The sequence below is a fragment of the Protomyctophum parallelum genome (genome assembly GCF_964188405.1).
Source record: "Protomyctophum parallelum genome assembly, chromosome: 22".
In the NCBI taxonomy this organism is placed as follows: domain Eukaryota; kingdom Metazoa; phylum Chordata; class Actinopteri; order Myctophiformes; family Myctophidae; genus Protomyctophum; species Protomyctophum parallelum.
In genome coordinates, this window is record NC_139714.1 from 28450424 (window position 1) to 28477541 (window position 27118).

A 27118-nucleotide genomic window follows, 5' to 3' on the forward strand; every position below is an offset into this window, starting at 1 on the left:
AGTGCGGCGAGCCGGCGACATTCAGAGCCCTCTGGCGCCTACGGTATGTGTTCACCATGTGTGACAATGAGAGGGATCAGACTCACCCACCCAGGTCTGCTTTGCTGTCCGACACCGCAGCGTCGCCGAGCATCGGGTTCGGCGTCTGCGATGTCTTCTTTCCACTGTCCAAAATGTCTTGACGTGCGCACGCACACGAGCCACACACACACACACACACACACACAGTTAATGGGCCGTCAATATGTTTACACACAAAAACACATTACTGGAGTTTATCACTATACATCCCTGCTTAAATATGGCCATGCACGTGCTTGCCACACACACACACACACACACACACACGTGTTGATTTTGACAGCAACATTTGATTTAGTTTAAAAAAAAATAAGCCGATTTGACACTATGAGTATGATGTAAAATTCCTCATTCACTGGGCTCCGATTGGTATCAGAGCCCAGTGAGACCATTTAGCTGTGACGTTTGAATCCGTTTGTATTAACTGCCCCATGGAAATAAATCTTCCCCAACCAGACCAATATCTACGCAGTACTGGCTAACTTTTTCCGCCACTGAGAAACAGCCCATTACCTCTGTGTGAGCTGTTCCATTCGGCAGAGGCTGACGTCTTCACCTCCAATGGGTCTGACGGAGAGAACAGAAGAACCAGTGAAGGAGTGAACCCATGATACAAATGCTTATGCTTCTCTATAAAATAATGCCCTTTCATGTCGTCCCTCTGTACCCCCCCCCCCCCCCCCCCCCCACCCACACACAAACACAAACTTTGATTCACAATCATCCTTCATCATGTCTTCATCCATCCACCCTTCCAAATAATCCATCCATGTGGGAGAGCTTGTGTCACCCAAAGCTATAGTCACCACCAAATACTGCACTATATCTCTGAAAGGTTTGTCAATGGTGCCCCCTAGTGTCTGAGCATGGGTAGGAACTCTTTTTTCTTTAGACCAATAGCAATAATACCACATCTGCTTAGACCAATTCAGGACGTGCCCTGAGAAATCTCCACCGATGCAAATGAACGCACCTTTAAATGTCCCACTACTTAGCGAAGATATCCTATGTGTGGGCTATTTGTATTCAACAGAAACACACCTTGAGGAAGCGCTGCCATGAGTGCTGTCCACCACTGGGAAGTTAGTGCACCTGCGGATTCTTAGCCTGGCTTTGGCCATACCGATAGCGTGGATTCACTCTCGCTTCCTCCCCGGTTATCAGTCTGGACTTCCGTCCCATAAACAGCTTGAAAAGTGGGAGTCTATATATATATATATATCTGAAATAACTGCACTTAGAGCTGTTCTTATCGTTTCTGTGGAAACCTTTAAACCCGTTGCGTCGAGGGCAGCCATTGTTGTTTTGAAAGTACCGCGGCATGTGCATTACGTCACCATATAGTATACACATGGACCAATCAAGAGGTTGCTTTTCACTGTTGTACGGCACAGCAGTTGAAACGCAGTCACTGATTGGCCCGGCTCGGTCAGCCTCCGCATCGAGTGGAATAGTATGAGAGTGGAGACACTAGCGTTGACTCCCATTGTAACAATGGAATGCGGAAGTGCTCATTCTATCTCAATGGGACAGTTCCAGCCATGGGAGCAATGTTTGGAACTATAGCCCATAGACACCCGATTTGCAGCGAGATCAAAGCGTGTCGCCACTCTTTTACTATTCCACTCGGCCTCGCATACTCTCTGCCTATGGGCTTTAATTCACACTTTGACCTATAGTGTGGGTAGTGAAAAATAGCCCAAACTGGAAATAAATACTGAAAAATCTCCAGACAAGAGGTTTTCTTTATTCACCCCTTTTACAGTGACGAAAATGAAGAACAAAAGTATCCACAGATATTAACCCATTCTGAACGGGAACCCATTTTGGTGTCATCATCATGTCGTGCTTTAGCTATTTAAAAATAGCAGATCTACAAGCTCATATCGCGCCACCGAGTGGCGCGATACGAGCTTGTAGGTCTGCTATTTTTTGAAAAATCGAAGAACGACTGACATTTTTTAGAATCTGATCTCAGGTCAGAATGGGTTCATCAGACCAGTGTGTGTCCGGCGGAAACCTCGTATGAATCTGATCTCAGGTCAGAATGGGTTAACTGGACAGATTGGCCCCCCAGGTCCTTGCACCGCCTCAGTCCTACAGCACACCGACTGATTTGCTATCGACGATATTCATACCGCGGCCATCTTGCCAGCAAGGTGCCAACTAGGTGCAACTTCACATTAACAGCCCATTCATCCAAACAGAAAAGTCCTATCTGATTGTATTACACAACGTCAAACTCACCAACATTGCAGCTGTATGGAGAGATTGAATTATCCTCTTTCAACCTGTAAAGTTTTTGTTTCATAAAAATCCACCGTAGACCGCTATGAGCTACTTTGTCAATAAATTCTGTGCGAGTGAGTTTGGGAGTGCACGTTGGATATCACTCAACAGGCCCGGTGTACCACCTGTTTTTAATTTACACATAATGCAGGAGTTTGCTTTACTAAAAAAACGAGTGCTTCCATACTCCAAAACTTAGGGAAAAAATAAAAATCACCTGCAATTTCTTGACAAGAAGTACATAGCTCATAACATGTCTACAGTGGAATTTTAAGAAACAAACACTTTGCAGATAGAAAGAGGATAATTCAAGCTTTCCGTACAGCTGCAATGTTGGTGAGTTTGACCTTGTTTAATACAATCAGATAGGACCTTTCTGTTTGGATGAATGGGCTGTCTATGGGAAGTTATAGTTAGCACGCTCTGAATATCGTCAATTGAAACCACAATTACACCAGTTAATTTCACTATGTCCAGAGACATTACATTTCTCGATACACATGTATTGTGTATCAACCAAAATATCCACATAGTAAATTAAAATTAAGAGTTATCTATGTACAAAACCAATGTTGGTATGTTCCCCACACAAACCCACAGTCGGTAATGCTGTACCAAGTCGGTATGTTACCCTGGAGCCAATTGACAATCAATCATCAATCTCAAACAATATACATATAGTTAAACCAATGTGATCCCCCATCCCCCCCAAAGTTCAACCCCATTTGTTAAAAGTTAGTGTCAGTGGCAGGGTGAACTGCCACATTACCTCCCCCCTCTCCTGGCGCAGCCACGGTGGAAAACACATCCTTGCCACCCTGGGCAAGACCTAAGCTGAAAAGACTATCAGCGGAAGTTGCGGGATTTTAGCGGAAGTGAAATCGTTGATGCTTTACAAATCAGTTTAAATTCTCTGCGAATGAAACAAGTGTTGTGATTGGTCGGGAAAATATCCTATCCGGGGGAAATACATTTGACGGCTGTTCCGGAGGATACAACCGCCGATAGCTTCTCTGCCTTAGGTTGTGACCAGGCTTTTCTTTTCGCAGATAAGTAAGCCTGGGACAGAGGCTACATCCTTGCAGAGTACATAGCAGTAACCAAACAGAGCTTCGTTTTTTTTAGAGGGCAGTCCGAGGCCTTGGCCAGACTGCTGTGGTACTGGTGCTGCTTCTTGGGGAGGCTGCGCTCCCCCTACTTGGACTGAAGGTGGGCCCTGGTGTAGGTGGCTGACTGGCTGCCCATATGCGTTGCATGTCCCCCACCAATAGTCCTTCTTGGTCCCGCTTTGCACTCCAATTGTCGCAGCAGACCAACCGTCTCCTGCTGCTCCCCATCCTCCCAGTCTTGACACTCCACATCAGGCTCTGCTGGTTCTGGTTTGGCTCACTTTCTTCTGCTTTGGATCCCTCTTTCCCACCATGGGAACCTTCCTCCGGGTGGCCATCCCACAACTGCCACCAAATGTCACACTTTAAACCTAGTGTGGGTAGTGAAAAATAGCCCAAACTGGGAGAAAAAAATACTGAAAACTCTCAGCAGACTGCGTTGAGGAAGGGCGACGCCATCTCTGCCACCCATGGCGAGTTGACCCAAGGTCCGCGTGGAGACCCTCAGCGCACAGCTCTCCTGGACATGGAGATCAACGCCTACCGGAAGATGTTGGGAGGGAGAGGAACAGAGACTGCAGCTGTCGCCGAAGGCCCATTCAGCACTACGGTGAGCGCCGTAGGCTGAGGGGGAACAAACGCAAAATGGAGGAGGTACGCCAGCCAACGAGATGTCCACCCCCCCCCCCCCCCCCCCCCCCCCCATGGCCATATGGTCCCGTCATCATCGATGATGCTGGCGTAGAAAGGCAACTATACGTCATACTGAATGAACAACTCCACTAGGGGGGATGGGTGGTCAGAAGGACCCACCCAAGCACAGCAAACTGTCAAAATGTCACACTTTCACTTATAGTGTGGGTAGTGTTTGCCGAAATAAAAAGACACAGGTAGCGGAAAAAAAGCCAAAAACGGAAGAAAATAAAACCTGGAGAAACTGCCAGACAAAGTCCTTGGTTGCAGAGATGAAATTGTTAATGGTCACCTTTTTTTCCCAGACGACCAGTGATCAAAATGAAGAACAAAAGTATTTACAAACATGAACTGGCCCTCAGGTCTTTTGTCACCTCAACAGTCCTTCAGTGACTGGCATGTCTCCCTACTTATACAGGCTAAGCCCCTCCCCTAACTGGACCATACCAAACCTGAATTGATTCCACAATCATCCAGTTCTGCATTCTCAATGTCCAGAGACATCACATTTCACATTTAAAGTGTCACATATTATTCATCAAAATTCCCACATAATAATGTAATTAATGATAATCAGAGACAGGCATGTTCCCTATACGCAAACCCAGTTGGTATGTTCCCTACTCTGGAGCCAACAATCAGTCAATCAATCAACCAACAATCACACAATATATAAAGTCAAACAAATATGGTCCTCTGCCAAATAAACAAGAATAATTCAAAAGTTCAACCCCATTTGTTAAAAGTTAGTGTCAGTGGCAGGGTGAACTACCACACTGTGTGTTTAGTTTCTACTTTCTACGTGAGTGAGCTATGTCAGATATGAGCTATGTCTATATCTGAAATAACTGCACTTAGAGCTGTTCTTATTGTTTCTGTGGAAACTTTTAAACTCGTTGCGTCGAGGGCAGCCATTCTTGTTTTGAAAGTACCGCGCATGTATGTCACGTCACCATATACAGTACACATGGACCAATCAAGAAGAGGCTGCTTTTCACTGTTGTACGGCACAGCAGTTGAAACGCAGTCACTGATTGGCCCGGCTCGGTCAGCCTCCGCATACTCTCTGGAGGAGGAGGTGTGAGTGAATCTAGCCTTGTACCGAGGAGGAGGAGGAGGCGTGAGTGAATCTAGCCTTGTACCGAGGAGGAGGAGGAGGCGTGAGTGAATCTAGTCTTGTACCGAGGAGGAGGAGGAGGCGTGAGTGAATCTAGTCTTGTACCGAGGAGGAGGAGGAGGTGTGAGTGAATCTAGCCTTGCACCGAGGAGGAGGAGGCGTGAGTGAATCTAGCCTTGTACCGAGGAGGAGGAGGAGGCGTGAGTGAATCTAGTCTTGTACCGAGGAGGAGGAGGAGGTGTGAGTGAATCTAGCCTTGCACCGAGGAGGAGGAGGTGTGAGTGAATCTAGCCTTGTACCGAGGAGGAGGAGGAGGTGTGAGTGAATCTAGCCTTGTACCGAGGAGGAGGAGGAGGTGTGAGTGAATCTAGTCTTGTACCGAGGAGGAGGAGGAGGTGTGAGTGAATCTAGCCTTGCACCGAGGAGGAGGAGGTGTGAGTGAATCTAGCCTTGTACCGAGGAGGAGGAGGAGGTGTGAGTGAATCTAGCCTTGTACCGAGGAGGAGGAGGAGGTGTGAGTGAATCTAGCCTTGCACCGAGGAGGAGGAGGTGTGAGTGAATCTAGCCTTGTACCGAGGAGGAGGAGGAGGTGTGAGTGAATCTAGCCTTGCACCGAGGAGGAGGAGGTGTGAGTGAATCTAGCCTTGCACCGAGGAGGAGGAGGTGTGAGTGAATCTAGCCTTGTACCGAGGAGGAGGTGTGAGTGAATCTAGCCTTGCACCGAGGAGGAGGAGGTGTGAGTGAATCTAGCCTTGTACCGAGGAGGAGGAGGAGGTGTGAGTGAATCTAGCCTTGTACCGAGGAGGAGGAGGAGGTGTGAGTGAATCTAGCCTTGCACCGAGGAGGAGGAGGTGTGAGTGAATCTAGCCTTGTACCGAGGAGGAGGAGGAGGTGTGAGTGAATCTAGCCTTGCACCGAGGAGGAGGAGGTGTGAGTGAATCTAGCCTTGCACCGAGGAGGAGGAGGTGTGAGTGAATCTAGCCTTGTACCGAGGAGGAGGAGGTGTGAGTGAATCTAGCCTTGCACCGAGGAGGAGGAGGTGTGAGTGAATCTAGCCTTGTACCGAGGAGGAGGAGGAGGTGTGAGTGAATCTAGCCTTGCACCGAGGAGGAGGAGGTGTGAGTGAATCTAGCCTTGTACCGAGGAGGAGGAGGAGGTGTGAGTGAATCTAGCCTTGCACCGAGGAGGAGGAGGTGTGAGTGAATCTAGCCTTGCACCGAGGAGGAGGAGGTGTGAGTGAATCTAGCCTTGTACCGAGGAGGAGGAGGAGGTGTGAGTGAATCTAGCCTTGTACCGAGGAGGAGGAGGAGGTGTGAGTGAATCTAGCCTTGCACCGAGGAGGAGGAGGTGTGAGTGAATCTAGCCTTGCACCGAGGAGGAGGAGGTGTGAGTGAATCTAGCCTTGCACCGAGGAGGAGGAGGTGTGAGTGAATCTAGCCTTGCACCGAGGAGGAGGAGGTGTGAGTGAATCTAGCCTTGCACCGAGGAGGAGGAGGTGTGAGTGAATCTAGCCTTGCACCGAGGAGGAGGAGGCGTGAGTGAATCTAGCCTTGTACCGAGGAGGAGGAGGCGTGAGTGAATCTAGCCTTGTACCGAGGAGGAGGAGGAGGTGTGAGTGAATCTAGCCTTGCACCGAGGAGGAGGAGGCGTGAGTGAATCTAGCCTTGTACCGAGGAGGAGGAGGCGTGAGTGAATCTAGCCTTGTACCGAGGAGGAGGAGGTGTGAGTGAATCTAGCCTTGTACCGAGGAGGAGGAGGCGTGAGTGAATCTAGCCTTGTACCGAGGAGGAGGAGGTGTGAGTGAATCTAGCCTTGCACCGAGGAGGAGGAGGAGGTGTGAGTGAATCTAGCCTTGCACCGAGGAGGAGGAGGCGTGAGTGAATCTAGCCTTGTACCGAGGAGGAGGAGGCGTGAGTGAATCTAGCCTTGTACCGAGGAGGAGGAGGAGGCGTGAGTGAATCTAGCCTTGCACCGAGGAGGAGGAGGCGTGAGTGAATCTAGCCTTGCACCGAGGAGGAGGAGGCGTGAGTGAATCTAGCCTTGTACCGAGGAGGAGGAGGAGGCGTGAGTGAATCTAGCCTTGTACCGAGGAGGAGGAGGCGTGAGTGAATCTAGCCTTGTACCGAGGAGGAGGAGGAGGTGTGAGTGAATCTAGCCTTGCACCGAGGAGGAGGAGGAGGCGTGAGTGAATCTAGCCTTGTACCGAGGAGGAGGAGGCGTGAGTGAATCTAGCCTTGTACCGAGGAGGAGGAGGAGGCGTGAGTGAATCTAGCCTTGTACCGAGGAGGAGGAGGAGGCGTGAGTGAATCTAGCCTTGCACCGAGGAGGAGGAGGAGGCGTGAGTGAATCTAGCCTTGCACCGAGGAGGAGGAGGAGGCGTGAGTGAATCTAGCCTTGCACCGAGGAGGAGGAGGAGTGAGTGAATCTAGCCTTGTACCGAGGAGGAGGAGGAGGCGTGAGTGAATCTAGCCTTGTACCGAGGAGGAGGAGGAGGCGTGAGTGAATCTAGCCTTGCACCGAGGAGGAGGAGGAGGCGTGAGTGAATCTAGCCTTGCACCGAGGAGGAGGAGGAGGCGTGAGTGAATCTAGCCTTGCACCGAGGAGGAGGAGGCGTGAGTGAATCTAGCCTTGTACCGAGGAGGAGGAGGAGGCGTGAGTGAATCTAGCCTTGCACCGAGGAGGAGGAGGCGTGAGTGAATCTAGCCTTGCACCGAGGAGGAGGAGGAGGCGTGAGTGAATCTAGCCTTGCACCGAGGAGGAGGAGGCGTGAGTGAATCTAGCCTTGCACCGAGGAGGAGGCGTGAGTGAATCTAGCCTTGTACCGAGGAGGAGGAGGAGGCGTGAGTGAATCTAGCCTTGCACCGAGGAGGAGGAGGAGGAGGAGGCGTGAGTGAATCTAGCCTTGCACCGAGGAGGAGGAGGAGGAGGAGGCGTGAGTGAATCTAGCCTTGTACCGAGGAGGAGGAGGAGGCGTGAGTGAATCTAGCCTTGTACCGAGGAGGAGGAGGAGGCGTGAGTGAATCTAGCCTTGTACCGAGGAGGAGGAGGAGGCGTGAGTGAATCTAGCCTTGCACCGAGGAGGAGGAGGAGGCGTGAGTGAATCTAGCCTTGCACCGAGGAGGAGGAGGTGTGAGTGAATCTAGCCTTGCTTGGTGATACAATATCACTGTGTGGATATTAGTCACGTCCCTCTCAGTATTTTGTTTCGCAATGTCCCGCCCCTTAATTGCATACTGGGCCCTGGTTGGATATAGCCGGGTTCCAGACGAATCTGGTTGGCTCGTCACCACTTTGGCCGTGAAGTCCTCCCACAATTGAGAGGGGCCAGACTTAATCTGCCTGGGGCGATATGCATTGAGAGGGGCCAGACTTAATCTGCCTGGGGCGATATGCATTGAGAGGGGCCAGACTTAATCTGCCTGGGGCGATATGCATTGCGAGGGGCCAGACTTAATATGCCTGGGGCGATATGCATTGAGAGGGGCCAGACTTAATATGCCTGGGGCGATATGCATCGCCAAGGCAGATGAAGGCTGGCTACGCGAGGCCAGAGTGAATCCAAATGATGCGTCTGGTCAGAGCCAGGCTATCGAATTCTGGGCTAACGCAACGAGACGCACCTGTGGCCAGTATGAAGGACTCAGGCGTTCTCTCTGGGAGGGGGGGAGGGGAGTCGTCGCTGTCCCAGCAGTCTGGGGTCGAGAGGTCACAGGTCACACATAAGAACGTTAAGGTGTTATAAGCAGATAGAGACTGTGTTCGAATCCGTCTAATCCAGTGGTTTTCAACCAGTGGTCCTAGAGGGGGTTCCAGGTGGTCCCCAGCTAAATGATGGACAGTTGGTAACTAAATGGACCCAAAATCTTCAACAATAACTCTTGAGAGCCTACACTCTCAATAGTTAAACATTACTTACTTAATTTACAAGTCTACACAATTAGACAATGTAGAAGAATTGTTATTTCGTTTAACGTTTGCCTGTTATCTCTCCTAATGGTACCAACATCAATACAGCAGGGAATTGTGGACAATATCTTATCCAACAATTACAGAATATTTAGTAGCCTTAGTTTTGGGTCTGAGGGGCTAAATGTCATCAAAAGGTGGTCCCGTGGCTCAAATGCCGAATAAATAACGGACCTTGATATGAAAAGGGTTGAAAACCACTGGTTTAATCCACAAACTGTGAAGTAAAGTGAGCATGTGGTGTGTGTGTGTGTGTGTGTGTGTACTGTACTGTACACTGTGTCAGTATACTATGTGTAGTTAATACTAGCCGCTTATTTGATGTACCAAGAGGCCCCATAATGCATTGGGGTGTTTATAGGGGTTTATAGGGGTGTAACGATACAGACTTTAAATTATATATAAGTATATTGATATGTAAACAGCAACATATCGTAACGTTTTACTTTGTCGTATCGTTTTGCAATGCAAAACTAAAAACTAAAAGGTGTTTAATTAAGTTTCCATTCCATATCGCTACACTTGGTCTAACGATAAATGTGTGTATTCTCCGTGTTTATGTCAAGGTGCGGTTTTGTCCATATGTGCTACATTTTGATGTCCATGTAGTTGTCAGAGAATCACTGCGTTTACTTAAAAACCTGCACTATTCAGTGTTCACACAGAGGAAATCACTTTGCTAAATAGTTACTGTATCGATTTTAAATGATTCAATAATATCACATTGCCATGAATCAACCAGTATCGTCTTGTCCATGTATTGTGACACATATCGTATGGCTGTTGAAATGTATCGTTACACCACTACATTGCTACATTAATTCCTCTGACATGTTTCATTTAAAAGGCTACAAGACTTTTTAAAGACTGTTTAATGTTAAATTGAGTAAATGAGATGTAACATACTGTTTGAGTATAAAGAAATAAGAGCACTTTATCAGGAACAGTTCTCGGACACTAACCAAAAATGTCGCATTAATTGAAATGACGTGCATGAATATGTAGCGTGTGGATTCGAACACAGGATTAAACTGCAATGGCACGTGACATGAACACATGTCACGTGACATGTGTTCATGTCCCGTGACATGAACACATGTCACGTGACATGAACACATTATGGAACTGAAGACCGATACCATAACCAGTAAACAAGCAGTCACCAGAAGAATAGAAAAAGCACTCTTTTTGATACCAAACGAATAGCAGCTATTAAGCTCGCCACACAACCAATCAAAAAGCAGTCGTTAGCATCACATAACCAATCAGAAAGCTCCTCTGCAGCCCATGCAGATACGGCATATTGTCAAGCCAAGCAGATTGAAAAATCATACTTTTACTATAGTTTCAAACAGAGAGTGATCAACCTCAACTCCAAACCTAATCTGAATCTGGTTTCAAACATGGGAAATGTTTTAGGTTTAAGCTCGTTTCATCTCACCAAAGAAATATCTCGTCAATTTAAACTTTTGTAGATTTAATTTTGTACCCCGGTTGATCCGCTGTTAGCTCAGAGAAGACGTTCCGTGGCAAGGTGTCTCTGCCTAGGGGACGAAATGGGTCGAGCCCTCCAAAAGCGGTGGTCGAAAACCCATTTATTTCTAAAAGAGCTCACAGATGATAAACTGCATAGGGCCAAATGGGTGGAGCCCTCAGGCCTCCGAAAGCAGTTGACCGCCAAGGGTCAGTAGCCAAATGTCGGCTTCTACCACCATAGACTCTAGTTCTATTTCGCTTGTAGAAGACGACAATTTCCGAGAAATGTTCCGACAATTTTGAGGAAACAAACATGGTGCTGGCTGACATCATGAGCTTTGTAAGTGGTTGTTTCACCCTGCTCTAAATGTTTTACTTTCCACTCCTAAGTTTAGCTCTGCAGAAATATCTGGATACGATACTGCGAAAAAAAGTTTTCGCCACTGCTTTCGGAGGCCTGAGGGCTCCACCCATTTAGCCCTATGCAGGGATACCTGGCCCACCCATTTTGCCCTATGCAGGGATACCTGGCCCACGGGACCTCTTCTCGGAGCCAACAGCGGAGGGTGAGGTTCCAAACGGGGCTAGTCGTGCCCCATTGGTGACAGTATGAAATGCTAACCGATGGCAAATGTCCAGGGCAGGACGTAACCTCTGGTAGCCTAAAACACAGGCTGTCCTCGGAAGTCATTAGATGATCACCACACATAACACATGCTGTCCGTCAGTCAGACGAACATCAGCACATTTGGGAATTAATTTTGTTTTATTTTTCTAATCACAGCAGTGAGCTAGCCGTCAGTGACATAACGGGAAACCAAGCACAACCAAAACATTTTCAGATCCAAATATTTGAAACCAAGTCAACTCCACTTCTGTCCAGATCGGGTTCCATTGAAGGCCAAGTTAACACCATTCCAAAGCCATGTCAGATTCCAGTTCCATTCCATTCATCTCCAATAAGCACGGCAAGAGGAAGATTCTTTTTTTTTTTTACAAATCAGGCATGTCATGATTTTGAATTCAGAAGATGAGGGTGGGATTCCGCTCCGCTCCCTGAAGCCCCTGGCCAATCAAAACCACATGTCTTGGTTTGCCGCGGTGACGTACAGACGGTCAGGCCATACAGATGCATTACCAAAGCACAATCCATTAGCTATAGCTCAGAGTCCTGTCAAACCAGCGTGAGCTCACCGGCCTGAGGTGTGTGTGTGCGTGCGTGCGTGCGGCGTGCACCAGCAGAATGCACGGCTCATCATCAGCCACCATGGAAGCCCCGATTCATACTTATAGATGTAGGCCTGTCACGATTACACATTTAAGTTGACGATTAATTATTGTCACACAGATAATTGTGATTGAATTGTGTTTTTGTTTTTGCATTGGACAATTTGTTATTTACGTTTGCCTTTTAAGCTTCGTAGTCACAAATTGCATAGGGTAGATATGACAAATAACACTTTATTTTTTTCTTTCTAAAATATCTTACAAAATAGCGTAAATAGCGGATATACATTTTAACAAGCTTACAACACGTTACTTTTCTGCTATTCTTTTTTTTTTTTTTTTTGATTTTTTGAAAATGCATGGACATTTTCCAACACGGAAACGATTATGCAACGATAACTGTGATTTTCTCAAATAACTGCGATTAGGCGATTACCGTAATAATTGTGACAGGTCTACTTAGATGAGCATCGGCCACAGAATATAGCAGATCTACAAGCTCAAAACGTCCCACGATGCGACACGCCGTGAGCTTGCACATCTGCTATTTTTAGTGTACGACACCGCCGGCACAAAGTATAGATCAGACATAACACAAGCACGCCCAATTCACATTACCCACACACACACACACACACACACACACACACACACACACACACTTGCACAAATACACATGCACACCGTCCGGCACGAAAGCAAGCATGCACTCAAACTCACACTGAGTGTACAGTTGTTTGGACAGATGTTAGTCAGTCACATTCACAGCATTCCAAACCAAACCGAGAGAATTAGACATTCTGTCATGCTTTAGTTTCTAGTCACTGGAAACACTTGTCTCTCCTTCTCTCTCTTGTGTAGTCAACTGTAGAAACACTGTCTCACTGTCTCTCCTTCTCTCTCTTGTGTAGTCAACTGTAGAAACACTGTCTCACTGTCTCTCCTTCTCTCTCTTGTGTAGTCAACTGCTTCTCTTTTTCTCTTGGTTTCTGCCACTTCTGTTTCCATCTGTCCCTCTCTCTGTCTGCCCCAGAGACAGCTGTGCAACATACACACACACCTCACTGTGTGTGTGTGTGTGTGTGTGTGTGTGTGTGTGTGTGTGTGACGTGTGTGTGTGTGTGTGTGTGTGTGTGTGTGTGTGTGTGTGTGTGCACAGAGAGACAGCCTGTCATGATTACAGTGCAGTGTGCTCTCTCTGTCTGTCTTTCTCAGCGTCTCCTCCGTAAACCAGAGAATGACTCTTCCGTCTTTTTCCGACTGCCCAAACAAAAATCCCATCGTTATTATTCAGTGCCACCTGCTGGTGGACACCAGTTTTAGCCCTCGTTGCCACCGAAGCCCATTATAATAAAAAGAAAGAAAAAAATCCATTGTGCACGTCATGTGCGTGTCGTCACTTGCGCACCGGATTAAATCTTAATTGTCTTTTATATATAAATATATTTAAAAAAATTAAGGCGTCCAAAGGCGTCCATCCTAGGACATCAGGGTTAGGCGTCATGTGACACAGAGTGAATTATTCAAGAGGCAGCAAGAGAACGTGATTTTTGACTGAACTAAAGACACCCCCTCTGCTCTCAGGTTAGTGAAAACAAAGGCTTAGATTTAGTCTGTTCTGTTAAAATCTCACGTCGAGAGACTTACTACAGTGTGCTGTTCAATAAGGGGCCTGGAAGGGTAACGACTGCCGAGAAGATTTCAGACCTGAGTTTTTGATTTTTTTGTGAATTATGTTATCATGGATCTGGGCTGCCTGGGGGACTGCTGCATTGACTCTAGTAAGTAGCCTTGCCGAGCCATGAGGCCCACAGGGCAGGAGCCTATCTCCTGTTTCTGTAGCGTGAGGCAGCTTGATGTACAAGTACACCCCCTGGACATGACGCTAGTATGTCGCAGGGACTTACCCCCAATCCAACCCTTGATGCTGAGTGTCAAGCAGGGAGGCACTGGGTCCCATTTTTACAGTCTTTGGTATGACCCGGCCGGGGATCGAACCCCGACCTCCCAGTCTCAGGGCGGACACTCTAACCACAAGGCCACTCAGCTGGTTGCATTGACTCTCCGTCCGGCTATACTGCCTCGAGAGTCTTACACACACACTGGCTTATTTGGAATTTACTTCACACGGTCCAGGTCCAGGACGACGCTTTCTCCAAAGTCCCAGAGTGGAAAGCCTCGTTGTGTTCCATCTGTTGTGTTCAAAGTGTCCTTGAGCACCAGATCCTGTAGAACTACCGTTTAACATCAATACCAATAATGCAGGTACACTTTGGTAGGCCTGTAGCTCTGTGTACTCAACATTGAATCACGTTGGTAGGCCTGTAGCTCTGTGTACTTAACATTGAATCACGTTGGTAGGCCTGTAGCTCTGTGTACTCAACATTGCACCATATAGCATTCAAGTCAGCGGCAGTATAAAGCCTAACCTAACAACATAAATGGTATCCTAAAATGAAGTAACTATGGGCAGGGTTTGGATGACAATATAGTCTGCTAGCCGCTCCCAACACCTGGCTTCGCGTGTGCCCCTTCGTGACGTCACATGGCAGCCATCCAAAGTCTATGGACTTTTTACAGAACCTTTTTAGGCCACGTGAGGCCTGAAAAGAGATGTATGACGACATCCATCATACATCCATCATACGATAGGCACCGCTCACTCACGTCACTTCACACGTGTGTGATTATATTTATCCACATCTTTCCCTAATCACTGTCTAACGGACTGTTGATCCAAACTAAAGCCTTTCCTGTGTTAGTTAGTGACTTCCACCAGGCCGGCCAGGTCAGCGAGTCATGTTAGTACGGTTGGTTAGTCAAGTTAAAACCATAAACTCAGCCCACCGTAAACTCCCAAATTGACATACTTCTTTTTTTCATACCACGATTTTTGTAACCCAGTGTCAATTGTCTAGTGTAATCCTGGGCGCTTTTACACTCCCTTTAACAACCTGGGGAGAGCAACGGGCTGACCTCATGCGTGACCTTCACTGCATGAGGAGTCCAAGCCGCTTCTTATCACCTGACGGGGTCGGAGATTCCCCGGTTGGACGTAGAGCGCGTGGAAGGAACACGTCGTTTCCAACCGGTTCCTTTCCCCCTCCATCAGGCGCCCCGGCTGACCAGGGGGGAGGCAGTTTTAGAGACCAGGATTACTGCATGTTTTTTTTTGTGAGTGGGTACCACCTATACCCTAGGAGGGGGGGCACGGGGAGAACATGCAAACTCCACACAGAAAGGGCTCATTCTGCCAACCCCGCCCCGGGTATCTACTGAATGACGACGCGGAGGAGGAGAGAACCGACATACTTGCTGTGGTGGCGGAGGGAGACGGGGAGCGCGTGGCGATGGACATGGGCACCACCCTCCTGACCAGCGGCACGCCGGCCGCCGTCACCGTGCCCGTCGCCGTGGAGACGCTCAGCTGCTCCGCGGCCACGTCGCAGGACGCGTCGTCAGAGTTGTCGGAGTGCAGCGGGTTGGTGAAGCTCAGGGCAGTCCTGACCGGCGTGCAGGAGGAGGAGGAGGAGGAGGAGGGCGAAGAAGAGGAGAGGCGCGACGACGACGACAGCGACGAGAGCGACGAAGAACAAGTCTTGGGGTTACTACTAGGGGGCTGCTGCGGCTTGTCGGGGCTCGCCCCCAGCACGCCGCAGGGCGGAGCCCAGCCCACTCCCTCCCTCAGGGGGAGGTGGGTGGGTCTGTCCGGTTGACTCCCCCCCCCGACTCCGTCCGTCTCCTCAGAGTCCTCCGACAGGGACGAGCCCACCGAGGAGGCGAGCAGGGATTGGTTGGAGCGAGCCGCCTTGAAGGCGTGGCCTCTCTGCAGACCGGCCGCCGCCGCCGCGTTGGGCCCGCCCCCCCCTCCTCCTCCTCCTCCTCCTCCTCCTCCTCCTCCACTTCCTGCCGCGCCCCCCGCGGAGGCAGAGGAGTCGAAGCTCCGCGGGCCCTCCTGCAGCGGGACCTTCTTGATCTCGATGCTCAGCTTCCTCTCGATGCGAGGGGGGGGAGCGGCGCCCGAGCACTCCAGGGACGAGGGGGAGAGGGGGGAGGGGGAGGTCTGTTGTTGGACCGGTTCGGACGCCGTCGTTGTCGTGGCGGTGGCAGTCCGCTGCGGCGAGGGTTTGCTGCTGTAGTTCTCGTTGAGGTCGTGGTGGTCCGAGGAGGCCGCCGGGCAGGGGGTCTGGTTCCGGGGGGCCGAGGTGGGGGTGGCGTGGCTCTGGTGACTCTGCTGCTGCGCAGAGGAGGGACACTCTGGGTTTCTGGACAGGCTTCTGACCGAGGGCCCGTTTCTGAATCTACCTGGTTCTGAGGAGAGGAGAGGGGAGGTGGGAGAGGAGAGGAGAGGAGAGGAGAGGAGAGGAGAGGAGAGGAGAGGAGAGGAGAGGAGAGGAGAGGAGAGGAGAGGAGAGGAGAGGAGAGGAGAGGAGAGGAGAGGAGAGGAGAGGAGAGGAGAGGAGAGGAGAGGAGAGGAGAGGAGAGGAGAGGAGAGGAGAGGAGAGGAGAGGAGAGGAGAGGAGAGGAGAGGAGAGGAGAGGAGAGGAGAGGAGAGGAGAGGAGAGGAGAGGAGAGGAGAGGAGAGGAGAGGAGAGGAGAGGAGAGGAGAGGAGAGGAGAGGAGAGGAGAGGAGAGGAGAGGAGAGGAGAGGAGAGGAGAGGAGAGGAGAGGAGAGGAGAGGAGAGGAGAGGAGAGGAGAGGAGAGGAGAGGAGAGGAGAGGAGAGGAGAGGAGAGGAGAGGAGAGGAGAGGAGAGGAGAGGAGAGGAGAGGAGAGGAGAGGAGAGGAGAGGAGAGGAGAGGAGAGGAGAGGAGAGGAGAGGAGAGGAGAGGAGGGGAGGGTTAGGTCATTGTATGATCTACCATCTGTCCTGTACAGTATTAGGAGAGAGAGAGGAGGGAGAGACACCTTACTACAGTATTAGGAGAGAGAGAGGAAGGGAGAGACACCTTACTACAGTATTAGGAGAGAGAGAGGAAGGGAGAGACACCTTACTACAGTATTAGGAGAGAGAGAGGAAGGGAGAGACACCTTGCTACAGTATTCGGAGAGAGCGAGGAGGGAGAGAGACCTTACTACAGTAGTAGGAGAGAGAGAGGAGGGAGCAATACTACTATTGTTAGCAAAGTTCAAAACAAAGTAGTAGTCCATAAAAATAAATAGATAATACAAACTATTTACGCTATTTTGTCAATCTTCTTGGAATAAAAAAAACGCTTCAATGTGTCAGTGATTTCTGCCCTGTGCAATTTGTGATTACGAAGCCTGAAAGGCAAACAGAAATACTAATTGTAACGTCCCCAATATTCAATGCAAAGAAATCTCAATTATTTGTGTTCGACAATTAATCGTCAACTTAAATGTGGTGAGATTCGTCACAGCCCTATAGAGCGCCGAAGTCCTGACGTCACTCGGTTCACGGAAGTCATTTCTCTGTGGAGAATAACATGGGCTCATCTTAAAATGGTCTCGTATGAGCATCGTGGCCCGAAGACAAAAAACTAAACTGTCTCTGCGATATTGCCGAGGAGGTGTCTCTGTATCGTTTATCCCATTCTGACCTGAGATCAGATTCATACGAGGTTTCCGCCGGACACACACTGGTCTGATTAACCCATTCTGACCTGAGATCAGATTCTAGAAATGTCAGTCGCTCTTCGATTTTTCAAAAATAGCAGACCTACAAGCTCGTATCGCGCCACTCGGTGGCGCGATATGAGCGTTCTAAAATTATATATATAACAGTTCTTATATGAGGCGTTCTAAAATCCCCCCTATGGGGATTACAATGCAAATAAGAAGTGCATGAACCCGTGGACTTCGGTGCTCTATAGTCATGTAGGACACATCATCTTCTATTCAGTTGCTCCATAGATTAACCCAATTAAGCCTGATGCTCCATAGATTAACCCAATTAAGCCTGACGTTGAAATTAAAAAAAAAAATTAAATGTCTTTTTTTCTGAAAAACCTCATGTTTCTAGATCAGTGGTTCTCAATATTTCATGTCAAGGACCCCCAAAAATATATGAAATTGGCCGCTGAACCACCTCCCAGAAGCAAAGATTTGAGTTAAAAACGTTCGCTCAGAAAGAGTATATATTCAAAGCTTTGCACCACATGTTCATGATTTAAAAAAAATAGCAGACCTACGAGCTCGTTGGTCTGCTATTTTTTTCAATAGCTAAATTATAACATAATGTTTAAAACACCAAAAGGCTATACCTGCGCCCGGGGACAGGGCTCTGCCTTGGCGGTGTTGGCCAGGACGTGGATGACGGGCTTGGGGTGGTAGCGGTCGTTGTCCTGCTGCCGCACGTTGGTGACCGTGGGGAAGGCGGAGGGGGGCGACGGGGTGAGGATGGGGGGCACGGGCCGCGGCTCCGGGGGCTGCAGGATCTCCTCCTTCACATCGCCCTCCTGCTGGGAGCTGGAGGGAGGGAGGGAGGGAAGAAGACGGGTTATTCTCCATAAAAACACAAGTGGTGGAAAGTATAACTAATTGCATTTACTAACTTACTAGCTAGGGTGGGTAACGCGCACGGAACAAGCCCCCTGACCCCCTCAGGCTTTCATTTTTGAGCCGAACGCAAACGAAGATTAAAGCCTGGGTACCGAGGCTACTAAAGTCCCCCCGGGGGGGGACTCGAATGATGATGATGACTTAAGTACAATTTTGATATACTTCAAAGTTTCAGTACTTTTACTTCTACTCCACTACATCTCAGAGGCAAATATTGCACTTTTACTCCACTACAATTGTTTGAAAACTCACTCAGTTACTTTGTAGATTTGGATTATTACAAAACATATAACCACTTCAGCCCTATACACATTTCTGCCTTTTGAAAATAGCCGATCTGCAAGCTCGCAATGCGACACATTGTGAGATCTGCTTTTTTCAAAAGATTTGTAAACATAAAATGGGACATTCTGCATAATGAGTACTTTCTACTTTTGGCACTTTAATGTTTAATGTTTAATGTTGATGCCAATACTTTAGTACTTTTACTCAAGTAGGCCTACATTTTCAATTCCGTACTTTTACTTGTATTTTTTACTCCACTGAAAAACACTGATGATGATGATGATGATGACAGCGACAGATCACTGCAGTGGGTCTGTTACACGGTCTCACCACCAGGTGGCAGACGGTCTGCCTGTGACTGGGTTAAATGTGTCATCGTCAGCTCACTCTACTGTCACAGGGTCTGGTTGGACCAGGGGGGCTTCATTTGGGTGGGTCATCAGGGGACAGCCAATGGGCTCCATGCACACACGCCATTATGGAAAGAACTCGGGGCCCTTCCCTACTTCCTTCACAGGTGTTACCAATGATACTAATGGAGGCTCTGTATGTTCCATCATGATCAAACAGAGCCAGTGTTAATGATACTAATGAAGGCTCTGTTCCATTCTGGTCAAACAGAGCCAGTGTGTTAATGACACTAATGAAGGCTCTGTTCCATTGTGGTCAAACAGAGTCAGTGTTAATGATACTAATGAAGGCTCTGTTCCATTCTGGTCAAACAGAGTCAGTGTTAATGACACTAATGAAGGCTCTGTTCCATTCTGGTCAAACAGAGTCAGTGTTAATGATACTAATGAAGGCTCTGTTCCATTCTGGTCCAACAGAGTCAGTGTTAATGATACTAATGAAGGCTCTGTTCCATCATGATCAAACAGAGCCAGTGTTAATGATACTAATGAAGGCTCTGTTCCATTCTGGTCAAACAGAGCCAGTGTGTTAATGACACTAATGAAGGCTCTGTTCCATTCTGGTCAAACAGAGTCAGTGTTAATGATACTAATGAAGGCTCTGTTCCATTCTGGTCAAACAGAGTCAGTGTTAATGACACTAATGAAGGCTCTGTTCCATTCTGGTCAAACAGAGTCAGTGTTAATGATACTAATGAAGGCTCTGTTCCATTCTGGTCCAACAGAGTCAGTGTTAATGATACTAATGAAGGCTCTGTTCCATTCTGGTCAAACAGAGTCAGTGTTAATGACACTAATGAAGGCTCTGTTCCATTCTGGTCAAACAGAGTCAGTGTTAATGACACTAATGAAGGCTCTGTTCCATTCTGGTCAAACAGAGTCAGTGTTAATGACACTAATGAAGGCTCTGTTCCATTCTGGTCAAACAGAGTCAGTGTTAATGATACTAATGAAGGCTCTGTTCCATTCTGGTCAAACAGAGTCAGTGTTAATGACACTAATGAAGGCTCTGTTCCATTCTGGTCAAACAGAGTCAATGTTAATGATACTAATGAAGGCTCTGTTCCATTCTGGTCAAACAGAGTCAGTGTTAATGACACTAATGAAGGCTCTGTTCCATTCTGGTCAAACAGAGTCAATGTCAACACTTAGCCCGCTAGCATTTATTGAAAAAATTAGGATCTAATCCACGCCAGCACTTTTTTAAGTTGAGCTCTTATTTTGAAAAGCCGCATTTCCGGTCCACTAGCAGTAGCCATAACCTAGGAATCTACACGGAGCTGGGCAGGCCTTGTTTACAATGTGAATCCAGACCGGAGCTCCAAAAGAAACGTTGTTTTGACCAAAAATGCCATCTGGGACAAGGAATAGGAGATACAGGCGATTGAAAGAAATGGATAGAATGGATTATTATGGCGACGGCGATCTAAGATGTAGATGGACGATCCAGTGCTGTGCTAACAACACAGCTAGCTAACCGGCTAACGTAAGTAGCATTGTGGGTCGCTCGATCGAATGCACTATAAAAGCGCAATTGACAAAGGTCTTCGGCAATGGCGTTAAGTGTTAAGAAAACAAAAAGTGTGCCTTTTTTCTTCTTCTATCTAATTATTTGATCGGCCCAAAACATTGTGTTTACTGTCATGATTTGTCACAACAAGAGTTGGCTTTGTCAACGTAAACGTCTTTAAATAATTTTTGAAAGCCTATGGGGAAAATTAATGGGGAATTATTTCCTGGGCAAAGAACTACTCAAAAATGTGTCCTTGAGTGTGTTCCAAATGGCCCCGTACGGGTGTCTAACTCTGAGTGCACAAAATGTGTACACTCTCAGAGTTAAGGGGGTCCTTGAAATAAAAAAATAACCACTGTACGCTAACTGGAACAGAGGAGCCTTCATTAGTATCATTGGTAACGCCTGTGAAGGAAGTAGGGAAGGGGTCCGGAAGTAGGATGAGTTATTCTGTGTGCATAGAGCTGCCCCATATACCGGCCACCGAATGGTGATCGTGGGTTAATTCAGGGGTTCTCAACACGTGGGTCGCGACCCCTCGGGGGGTCCCGAAATTATTGTGGTGGGTCCCCAGATGATAAGAAAAAAAACTTTACATAGTGCATGCATAAACTTTCCTTAATGATTATATCTGGTTTTTATAATATATGATATATTTTCTCTATTATTAAGGTTAATTGTAGCGGTCAATTTGTATTGGGGGTGGAGAGCGGGGTGGGGCGGGGGTCGCGAGACATGGCCAAAGCATTTCCAGGGGGTCCCCAACGAAAAACGTTGAAACGTTATTTTTTTGACACCCCTTATTTCCCTCCGAAATTACGCCTCCGAGTTCAATAGTACCCGGCGCACATGCACACAGCAAAACCCTGAGTGTGTCAATTTCATTAATTTATAGTGTAAAGATAAACAGTCATTTTGAGTCAAATGAACTGTTACGGATGTTACTGTGTGTGTGTGTGTGTGTGTGTCCTGTACTGTACTGTACTGTACAGTCACCAGAGGAGCATGTGTAAACATGACGAACGGTCCCTGACAGACAGGAGGAGTGGGAGTCTGAGGTTAAACGACCCAAACAGAAGCACTCAGATGGAAAACTACCAGGTACACACACACACACACACACACACACACACACACACACACACACACACACACACACACACACACACACACACACACACACACACACACACACACACACACACACACACACACACACACACACACACACACACACACACACACACACACACACACACACACACACACACACACACACACACAAATGTGGTAGTAGTGTGCCAAATCAAGAGCACATGACCCCAGCCAGTCTCTAACCTAAATCAGGCACATGACTCTGTGTGTGTGTGTGTGTGTGTGTGTGTGTGTGTGTGTGAGAGAGAGAGAGAGAGAGAGAAGGGGGGGAGAAAGTTTTAAGTAAGCAAGAGAGTGACGGCACGAGAGAGTGACATACAGTATGAGAGAGAGAGAGAGAGAGAGAGAGGATAATAGGATCAAGCTACTTGTGTGTCCAGTGAGGTACGGGGCTGCTAACAGTTAGCCTGATTCCGTGAGGATGAACTATAACCCATTCTGACCTGAGATCAGATTCATACGAGGTTTCCGCCGGACACACACTGGTCTGACGAACCCATTCTGACCTGAGATCAGATTCTAGAAATGTCAGTCTCTCTTCGATTTTTCAAAAATAGCAGATCTACAAGCTCATATCGCGCCACTCTGTGTTTTGTAATACTAATTAAAATCCACAAAGTAACTAGTAACTCACATCATTGTAGTAAAAGTACAATATTTCTCTCCGAGACGTAGCGGAGTAGTGACGTAAAAGTACTGAAAAATGGAAATGCTCCAGTACAGTAAAAGCACCCGACAATAATTGTACTTAAGTACAGTACTTAACCCAATTCAGGACGGGAACCCCTTTTGGTGTCTTAAATAAATGTACTTAGTTACTTTCCATCACTGCACCCCCCACGAGCATAGCGGCTAAATTGGGCGTAAAATGTACAAAAAGCTTATCTTCGATATTTAACCAACAGATAATCTGTGTTAATCTATAAAAAAATGCACAGTGGAGCCGTACACTATAAACATAAGCCGCGGCCTGCACGCACACACACACACACGTGCACACACACACACACACACACACATGCACACACACATGCCTCTGCTGGCCCGGGGGCACACCAGCTATGCAACCATCTGGAAAGGATGAACTATACTGGGCTAGGGATAGAAAACACGAATGCACCAACAGTATGCACAAAGAGGTGCACGCACGCACGCACGCACGCACACAGTATATGCGCCCGCCCACGGGCACACACACACACACACACACACACACAGAGTAATGAATGCGTATAAAGCCTCAAACACAAATGTAGGACACGCACGGCAACACACACACGCACACACAAAGTACAGGCAATGTATGCTCAAACAGTGGTGTAAAAAGTGCTTTTTTTTTTTACATAACTATAAAAGTATCAATACTAGCAAGTAAAAGTTTGGGAATTCAACATGCACTGAAAGTACAAAAGTATTGGTGTACAAAAAGTACTCATTATAGGCAGATCTACAACAAGCTCACGATGCCTTGACACTGTGCCCTACACATAGGAGGAGGAATGGTGCGTTTCTAATTGTTTCTCAGTATACATGAGACCGCAGGAAGTCCCCGTCTTCACATGAAGAACAGGTTTACATGGGAACCTTTTTGCTTCATTTTTTTAACCGATTCACCATGTCCTTTTGTATTGTAACTCGTTTCAGTTAAAGCGTCTGTTCAGTACACAGATTCATGTGGAAGACAACGGAAGCGTCCCTAAGCATTTACAGACGTTTAAATGTGTGACTTGTGCGTCAGAATTCTTTTCTTAGTCTCCGTCCGTTTCACAGTTGATTTATGGAGCCAACAGAAGCGTTCGTAAACATTTACACATGCTCTATAATTGCTTATACTACTCAATCACCAGTCAAAGGATTGCTTATTAGCGCAGCGGATGATGATTTACAAGCGAATGCTGAGGACTTCAGGGTTTAACCCATTTAGACCTTAGGACGATTCTACAAATGCCTTCTAAATCCTGACAGTTTTCTGAAAAAAAAACATGTTTCCATGTCAAACATTGTCAAGGACCCCCAAAAATATATGTATTTGGCTGCCGACCGCCATCTGAAAATATGTTGTTCCAGGGACCCCCCCCCCCCCAGAAGCAAAGATATGAGTTAAAAAAATGTTGGCTCTGAAAGAATATATTCAAACATTTGGGCCACATTTTTCTAAAAATAGCAGACCTACAAGCTCGTAGCACGGCACTCACGGCCGCGATATGAGCTTGTAGATCTGCTATTTTTCAGCATAACATAATGCATGTGTCCGATTGTCCACGACGACACCCGTCGTGACTCACTGAGCGTGACTTTGATGCCAGCCAGCCGCAGTGGAATTTCAGCCGTGTCACACGCACACACCAAAAACGCTCCCATCCCCCCAAATATGCACATGCACGCACGCATGAACATGTACACACACACACACACACACACACACACACACAGAGAGAGAGAGAAAAAACATCCTCCTACACACGCCTACTCCATTCCATAGAGCCAGGGGGAGTGAGGCCAGTGGAATGCACACTATGTGGATATAAATAGACGCTACTGTCATCATTTCTATACTGTAGGGTGGGTGGGTGGAGGGGGGGCGTTAGGTGGTGAGACAGACTGAAAGAGAGTGACACACACTAGGGATGCACCGAAAGGGACATTCTTGGCCGAAACCGAATACCGAATATAGGAAACAGTTGGCCGACAAACCGATTACCGAAAATCCCCCCCCACCACCACACGTATAGAATGCACTGTTTGGCCAGGAAAGAAAGTATTTCACCCGAAGAGAAAAGAAAAAAACATGTTTTAGTTACTCCACTGCGCCCTCTACAGACCTCGTCGATAGCGAAATCCCATTGGCCGGATATTACCTACCTGCGTATACGGGGAGGTTTCGGAGGTGGTGTGTCCAATCGCTCCTCGTCTGACGGGTGGCTTGACTTGTCTGGACTGCTCTCATCCTGAACGGGCACGCGCACACACACGCACACGCACACACACACGCACACGCACACACACACACACACAGTTTAAAATCTTCATCTACTAACAAAAAATAAAGCATCCATGTCTATAATATGTCTACCTGTCTCTCATCTGTATCCACTGGTCTGTTCCTGAACCGAAGACATGACTGAGGGAATTCACAAAATATGTGTGTGTGTGTGTGTGTGTGTGGGCGTGCGTGCGTGCATGTGCAATAAACTGCTAAGGAACACAAATTCAGTTCAACAACGACAACAACGTAGGGTCAAATTAGGGTTGGCTTGGGCCTGTGTGTGTGTGTGTGTGTGTGTGTGTGTGTGTGTGTGTGTGTGTGTGTGTGTGTTGGGGGGGGGTCTATTGTTAGCGCTGTCATTAAGAGCATTTCCAGTCTATCGTAGTCACTAACAATGGCTGACTGACTCAGAGTCAAAGTGGGAGTGCTGCTAAAACTGAATCACTACAGACCGTGTGCGTGCGTGTGTGTGTGTGTGTATATGCAAGTGTGTGTGTGTGTATGCGCTCGCACGCGCGTGTGCGTGCGTGCGAGAGCATGGTGGCTTCTCTTTCCATGATGAAAACGGCATTATTCTCAGGGTCCAAATGCATTGTGGGAGTACGATGATGTCATTGTCGCTTCCTAAACAGGAAGACGGCTGCTGGAAGACAGCCAAACATCCCTCTCTCTCCCTCCCCGTCTCTCACAACGCGTGGTGAGCTTGTAGATCAGCCATTTTCAGCGTGCACGCCACGAAGCGTGAAATGACTCGTCCTTTCCCCACTCGTCCCTCCCCAACATCGTCTAGTCTGGTGTTTGTTTGTTGACGAAATTGACAATACGATTAGTCTTAGTCATCACGGCGTAATTGTCATTCAGTTTTCGTCAGTGAAACATTTCTTTCATCATAGTTTTAACCCATTCTGAACGGGCACCCATTTTGGTGTTTGGCATCATATTATGCTTTAGCTATTGAAAAATAGCAGATCTACAAGCTCATAGCGCGCCACCGAGTGGCACGCTACGAGCTTGTAGGTCTGCTATTTTTGAAAAATCGAAGAACGACTGACATTTTATTTATCTGATCTCAGGTCAGAATGGGTTAATAATGAAACTGTCAGGATGTAATAGACATTTTTAAATCAGTGGTTTTCTTCAACCCTTTTCATTTCAAGGTCCATTATGTATTCAGCATTTGAGCCACGGACCACCATGAGCACATGACCACGGATGACCTTTAGCCTAAAGGACCCAAAACTAAAGGATATTTTGTATTTGTTGGATAAGATTTTGTCCACAATTTCAATGCTGTATGGATGTCGGTGCCATTAGGAGAGATAACAGGCAAACGTTGATCAAAATGACAATTCTTCTACATTCTCTGCTTGTATATTAACACCCCGAACGCCCGGGGGTATTTAGGACCATTAAATCAGGGCGCCCAGCGATTTGCAGCTACGGAGCGCATTCCAAGGTGTGTGTGTGTGTGTGTAAGTGTTTGACTGTCTGTTTTTCCGTTTTGTGTTTCCTGTGAGGACTGCGGATGAAAATTAGCAACTGTGCTATATCCGGTGTATTTACGTCCATTAACCCATTCTGAACGGGCACCCATTTTGGTGTCAGCATCATGTCGTGCTTTAGCTATTGAAAAATAGCTACAAGCTCATATCGCGCCACCGAGTGGCGCAATACGAGCTTGTAGGTCTGCTATTTTTGAAAAAATCGAAGAACGACTGACATTTTTAGAATCTGATCTCAGGTCAGAATGGGTTCATCAGACCAGTGTGTGTCCGGCGGAAACCTCGTATGAATCTGATCTCAGGTCAGAATGGGTTAATAAGCATTGTCCTGTCCAAATAAAGTCCAAATAAAGTAAAAAAGTAAAAAGTGCACCAGGCGCCATCTTGAATGTAGCTGAAGTAGCTATATGTAGCCAAAACACTCCCGAGGCGATCGACAACAACAGGAGGTATGATTACTTCTAACGTGACTATAGCGACGGGATCTACAAGCTCATTATGAGCTTGTAGGTCTGCTATTTTTTTTAAATCGTGAAAATATTTATTTCAGAAAACTGGAGGATTTAGAAGATTTTTATTTATTTATTTCGAGGTCAGGCCTAAATGGGTTAATGTTCCGTCCTGTGATTAATCTCCGTCCTGAGCGCCGAGCGTAACTATTTGATAGGACGAAGACCTCCGTTTATGCCGCTCAGGGTGTTAAGTAATGTAATAATAACATGTAACAATGTAACAATAATTTAACAAATAATAATAATAATAATAATGTAACAATAATTTAACTCTTG

General features: G+C 47.4%; 1 protein-coding gene across 1 annotated transcript in view; it reads right to left on the minus strand.

Annotated features, from left to right (window-relative positions):
- LOC310853582 (tyrosine-protein phosphatase non-receptor type 12-like) overlaps positions 1-27118 on the minus strand; it is a 64099-nt gene that overhangs the window by 3200 nt on the left and 33781 nt on the right. The window contains 7 exon segments of the mRNA XM_083757964.1: positions 91-177; positions 595-648; positions 8910-8981; positions 15271-16069; positions 16072-16269; positions 18182-18386; positions 24705-24790. Of these exon segments, the coding sequence (XP_083614090.1) occupies positions 91-177; positions 595-648; positions 8910-8981; positions 15271-16069; positions 16072-16269; positions 18182-18386; positions 24705-24790 (1501 nt within the window).